This window comes from Pygoscelis adeliae, unplaced genomic scaffold, assembly GCF_000699105.1.
Source record: "Pygoscelis adeliae isolate BGI_AS28 unplaced genomic scaffold, ASM69910v1 Scaffold302, whole genome shotgun sequence".
Classification (NCBI taxonomy): Eukaryota; Metazoa; Chordata; class Aves; order Sphenisciformes; family Spheniscidae; genus Pygoscelis; species Pygoscelis adeliae.
The window spans coordinates 1,509,313-1,515,312 of NW_008824372.1; the positions used below are offsets into that span (position 1 = coordinate 1,509,313).

General features: G+C 54.6%; 1 protein-coding gene across 1 annotated transcript; it reads left to right on the top strand.

Moving 5' to 3' along the window:
- The first annotated feature begins 2,754 nt into the window (after positions 1-2,754).
- Positions 2,755-5,857, top strand: RHO (rhodopsin). Its single transcript, XM_009320102.1, has 5 exons — positions 2,755-3,219; positions 4,150-4,318; positions 4,436-4,601; positions 4,823-5,062; positions 5,536-5,857. The coding sequence occupies exons 1-5, from the start codon at positions 2,859-2,861 to the stop codon at positions 5,653-5,655; spliced, it is 1,056 nt and encodes a 351-aa protein (XP_009318377.1). The 5' UTR covers positions 2,755-2,858; the 3' UTR covers positions 5,656-5,857.
- The last annotated feature ends 143 nt before the right edge of the window (positions 5,858-6,000 follow it).

Here is a 6,000-nt window from a genome sequence, read left to right on the forward strand (position 1 = left end):
GAAGACTTCGCGATTGACATGGATAAACAATGCTGTTTGAGATGTGAGCCAGAATGGAATTCGGCTTGTTCTCCCGGAACTGAGCTGGCTTTGCAGAGCTAGTGGGAATGAAAAATTATAAAAATAAATAGATAAGGTTTGTCGTGACACAGAGACAAAATGGATCAAGCAAGGAAGCATTTTTCTTTTTTTAAACAACTCTGTGAATACAGTCTAGGTTTGAAAAGCGTATTGGGCTTTTCCAGGCAAAAACATACTCGGCACATCTCGTACATTGTAAAGATGTTCTAGCTCCAGACTGCCCTGTGCCATTGAAACTCTCGGGTGACTTCATGATAAGGCGTCCCTGGACATACGAGGAGTCCCACCACGGCGCTTTTCTCTGAAGCGACTGTGAGGGGTTGACCAACTGTTTTCTTCCATTTGCCCTGTTCCACCTCATGACTGCTTGCCTGTCCCACTGCTGTACCCCAGTGGTGACGCACGCCAGGCCCTAAGCTCGAGCAGCAGCGGCTAACCTCAGCAGCGGCTTTTTGCATCAGAGCTTAAGGTGGCATATTTGTGTATTGAGAAGATAAACCTTTAATCCTTCTTGTGTGCCCAGGTACAACTATGAACAGCTGCATTTGCAATTAGATAGTGGCACTGCTCTGGCCTTGGCAACATGTGTGAAAAGTTAATTGAGAGGGAGTTAGGATGAGCGGAGTGTGTGTGAGGATGTGGTATTTTCACGTTGATGTGAAGGAAGACCTTTGGGACTGTCCGGAGAGATCGTGGCCTGCCTTTGGTTACAGCCAGCCAGCCAGGTTCTTCTTTAAAGAGAGTACAGAGCTTTGTGCTTTTTGCCTTTAAACTTTTTGCATGTGCTAAACTAACCCAGGGGGAACGCTGGTAAAAACTAGGCCAGGACTGGAAGAAGTTTATTAAGGCCAAGAGGACGTGAGCTTCTGCCCACCTCAAACCCGTGAGCTCCAGCAGTTCTGGCACATCCTCCTGTGCTGGATGAGGCACTCACAGTTACCCACTCCTCCGCTCCTGGCTGCCAGGAACGCTCAGCTCAGCCCCCGGCTGCAGCCAAAACAGCAAGGGGAGGTGCTCAGGTCCCTTCCAGCCTCCGTCCCCTACCAAGGGGCAGAGCAGACAGTCCTTGCCTAGCCTCTGGGGGGGAACCAGCTGGTACCTGCCTGCCAGCTGGAATGTTACTGACTGCTAATGAGAAAGGTGATAAACAGTGGGTGGAAAAAAAGAGAAGAGATGGGGAAAATAGCTTTGGAATGTAAAAGATTAATCACGATGGTGTGAACTGTAAGGAACCACCTTCTCCAGAAGAGACATCCTCTGCAGTTGTCTTCATTCTGCTCGCTCTGCTGTATATGTCCCATTGCCTCTGAAAATTAAGAAAAGATAATGTCTAACTCAGTTGCTGGTTGGCACAAAGAACGTTTTAAGCACAATTGAGTGGGGAGGCAGGGAGACACAGAGGACGTGGGAGGCTCCAACGACAGCTTCCCCTGTGGAATTTGTTGATTCTGCGAGGTTTTGGGGAGACCGAAGATGTCTGTCAATCAGCATATGAAGTTGAGTGTTGACTTCAGCTCAGAACCTCCCTTCAGTGCCCTTGTCCAGCAGCCTTCTCAGCACCAGTGCAGAATGATACCTGTCCAGGACAGATGGACTAGGTTATTTATTAGGTGTTACCAGTGTAATTGGTGTGACCCAAACCACATACAAAGCCAGGCACAGAGGAGATGGTACAACTGGAAACCTGCCAGCGGGGTCAGTGTTTCACTGTGGTGTTCAAACCTCCTCAGCCAAATCCTGTAGCAGAAAAAGAAGTGGCTGAGAGCGTGTGGAAGAAGGGTTGGTGCTCGTGCTGCCTGAGAGCACCCTTCTGCAGCCTCCCACGGGGAATGGCAGTTAGGGTGGGGGATGGCTGTCCGTGGGGACTAGCTGGTGTCGTGGACCTGCTTCCCCTTGTAAGAACGTGATCACTGATGGACCACACCACACCTGCCCAGCCCAGTCACCTTCTGCAGCCCCCAAACCTACAGTCATGGGGTTTTGAACCACAGACTTCCCTCCTGTTAGCAGGGGATGGAAAGGAGCTTCTGTTTGTTGGCAAGAGCCGAAAGCTCAGCCTGGGGGCCTTGAGAAAATGCGGCCAAGGGAAGGATCTCCATGTGCCTTGTCTTCCCCTGGCACCCTCTGCCTGGCAACCCGATGGTAATGCCTCCCATTCCCAGTACCTCTCTGTGGGGAAACTGAGGCATTTCACACAGATGGGCAGCAGGCCCCTGAGTGCCCATGGAGGGTGGGGGTGGGGGGCAAGTGCCTCCCCCTGGGTGACAGCAGCATGAGCTGTGGATGTCCAGCTCTGGATGATGGGGTGCAAAGGCTGCCATGGGTGCAGGGCCCACCCCAAACCCTTGCTCCCTGGGGAGCACAGCCATGCTGAGGAGCGAGGCTGTGCGAGTGGAGCTGCCATCTGCTTTGGGCCACCCCAAATGAAAGGTGCGGTGCAGAGCTACCTCTTTATGTACGACCGTGAGCCATGGTCTCCAACAATTACAGCGTGGGCCAGAAACAGGTGTCACCTTAATACCTTCCCAGGAAAGCCAATTACCCCTGGATGATTATGATTAATAATTCTCTAAGCCCTAATCGCGCTGACACCAATGCCTGGAGCTTACCCCAGGGGGCACTTTATAAGGGGTGCCCTGCGGAGGTGAGTGTAGCCATCTCTCCTTGGGGTGACAGTGAAGGCTGAGAGGTGGCGGGAGCCCCATTTCAGAGGCAATCTCCCCACGCTCAAAAAACACCCTTGAGTAAGAGCCAAAGGCACCTCACAAACCGCAACCATGAATGGGACAGAAGGCCAAGACTTCTACGTGCCCATGTCCAACAAGACCGGGATGGTGCGGAGCCCTTTTGAATACCCCCAGTACTACCTGGCTGAGCCCTGGAAGTTCTCGGCGCTGGCTGCCTACATGTTCATGCTGATCCTGCTCGGCTTCCCTGTCAACTTCCTCACGCTGTACGTCACCATCCAGCACAAGAAGCTCCGGACGCCTCTAAACTACATCCTTCTGAACCTGGCGGTCGCTGACCTCTTCATGGTCCTTGTAGGCTTCACGACCACCATGTACACTTCGATGAACGGGTACTTTGTCTTTGGAGTAACAGGGTGCTACATCGAAGGCTTCTGTGCTACACTGGGTGGTAAGTTTTCCAAATATTCAAAAATCTTCTGCCAGGAATTGCCCCAGATTTTAGAAGGGGGAGGGAGGATGCCCAGATGATCTTCAAAAAACATGGTATCTGGAAGGTCCTTGGTCTGCTGCTGATGTGGGCCAAGGCAGTTGCAGTGTTTCAGGGTGGGAGGTGAAGAAAGTGACTAATGACGCTTTTTTTTTTTTTACCTTATTTTGGTAGCCACCTGCTCAGTACCCTGAGCACAACAGTGCAGTAATGAAAAGCAACCAGCAGCAGATTTTGCAGCTGTTGGATTTGCACATCTTTTTGGCTTGCTTTCTGACCTGAGAGATGACAAATTTGTTCTTCCTGTTCCGTGGGGCTGAGTCTGTCATTTGCTCTGATGCAGTGCATGGTGGTGCAGGCTAGCAAAGCTGCCTTTCCTCCCCACGCCAGCCAGGCTTTGACCAAAACAGATGTTAAATAAAACTTGTGTCTAAAAACGCCCTCCTCCGTTCAGCTCAGCCTTCAGCCACAGGCAACTGTTTTACTGGTTTGGTCCTTGTGGCACAAGTTTCCTGGGAAGCTGTGGGTAGCGAGGGAAAATCCTGGGATGATGGGCACTCACTGCACCTCAGAGTGGGACCGTAGGCTTGCAGGTGCAGGTGCTGTCCGGGATGAGTGGTAGGATCCAGCCATGGGTCTCAAAACACAGCAGCAAAGTGGTTAGTGTGGGTCAGCAGTGCAGTGAGGCCGTGTCTTCTCATGCCTTCCTACTGCACCTGCACTTGGCCTTCGTTCATTTCTCTTTCCAAACCCTTGGTGGAAATTTACCTGCTGCCAGGGGTCTTCCTCAGGAACAACAGTCTGAGGAGGCCTTGTGCTGCCATCAGTGCGTTTTTCTCCTCCTGTTGCTCAAAGTCTCTGTGTCCCCATCCCTCTCTCTCCCTGGTGTAGGTGAAATTGCTCTCTGGTCGCTGGTCGTCCTGGCTATCGAAAGATATATAGTGGTCTGCAAGCCCATGAGCAACTTCCGCTTCGGGGAGAACCATGCCATCATGGGCGTTGCCTTCTCCTGGGTCATGGCCTTCGCGTGTGCGACTCCCCCACTGTTTGGCTGGTCCAGGTAGGGAGGGTGCTGTGCCCGGCACCTGAGGCTGCGGGAGCCAGGCTGGCAGCACTCGGCCATGGCTTCCAGCTGGTCTCTTCTGCTGGGTGCTGACCTGCCTGGCTCACCTTGCAGGTACATCCCCGAGGGCATGCAGTGCTCGTGTGGGATTGACTATTACACTCCGAAGCCAGAGATCAACAATGAATCCTTCGTCATCTACATGTTTGTGGTTCACTTCACGATCCCACTGTCGATCATTTTCTTCTGCTATGGGAACCTGGTTTGCACTGTCAAGGAGGTGGGTACCTGCCAGTGGTGGTGGGCCAGGGGCCGCCCCCGTCCCCAGTGCTGGGAAGGGGCCCACGCCAGGCTCCAGACTGGTGACAGAAAGGGCCCCCGCGAAGGGGGAAATAGCAATCTCCAGACGGGCAGCTCAACTACCCCAAGCCCTGATCCCACGTGGCATGCCAGCGCAGCCCTCCCCAGCTCCATCAAGTTTCCATTCCCTTCTGCCCGCAGGCTGCCGCCCAGCAGCAGGAGTCTGCTACCACCCAGAAGGCAGAGAAAGAAGTGACCCGCATGGTCATCATTATGGTCATCGCCTTCCTGGTTTGCTGGGTCCCCTACGCCAGCGTCGCTATCTACATCTTCACCAACCAGGGGTCGGACTTCGGGCCCATCTTCATGACCATCCCGGCTTTCTTTGCCAAAAGCTCCGCCATCTACAACCCTGTGATTTACATCGTAATGAACAAACAGGTAACTGGCAGGATGCCAGGCGATCTCCTTTTTTGTGTTTCGCTTTATAACAGCTTGCAGAGAGTTACAGCACCTCGAGGTACCAGTGGTCTGGGAGGGGAGTTTGTTTCCAGGTGGTGTTCGGCATGCAGGAGGGTGACCGTGCAGCTCAACCTTGGCGTTGCATAAATCTCATAAATGCAAGCCCATCCTGTCTGAAATGACCCAGGCGCTAGGTCGGTGGAGGAGCTGGAGCTGGTTCACGCCGGCCCTGAGCAGCAGGCAGGGCAGGCAGCAGGCAGCGGGGAAGGAGGCTGCACTAACATGGCACCTCGGCAGGCAGCAGGCAGCGGGGAAGGAGGCTCCACTGACATGGCACCTCCCGCACTGCGGTGGTGGGGGCTTCCAAGCAGCTCTGCCAGGCTCGGAGGCAGCCCCGCAGCCGGAGCCACCGGGCGTCCCCCTGCCTCACCCCGGGCTTCCCTCTCTTCCAGTTCCGTAACTGCATGATCACAACCCTCTGCTGCGGCAAGAACCCGCTGGGCGACGAGGACACGTCTGCTGGCAAGACAGAGCCCCCCTCCGTCTCCACCAGCCAGGTCTCTCCCGCGTAGGCCCCGCTGGAGCGGCCAGTCCTTGGGGCATGCGTCGCCGCCCCGGGAGCACGAAGCTGCCACCACCCGCCCCCGCTTCACCACGGCCACAGCCCCGCAGGGCGGGCTCCTCTCTCCTGGCACTAGGAACCCTGGGAACAAGGCTGTAAATGTGTACACACGTTTTGTAATTAAAACGCAAAGGCTTAGCTCCTCCACTGGCGTAAATCCACGCTTTTCTTTTGACTTGCTGAGAGCTCGCGCCCCCCTGCTCCAAGTGCAGACCCCTGGGTCTGATGCCCCCGTCACGCCTGCACACCCTGCATCGCCATGCGCGAGCCCCGGGCCGCGGCAGAGCCACCCTCG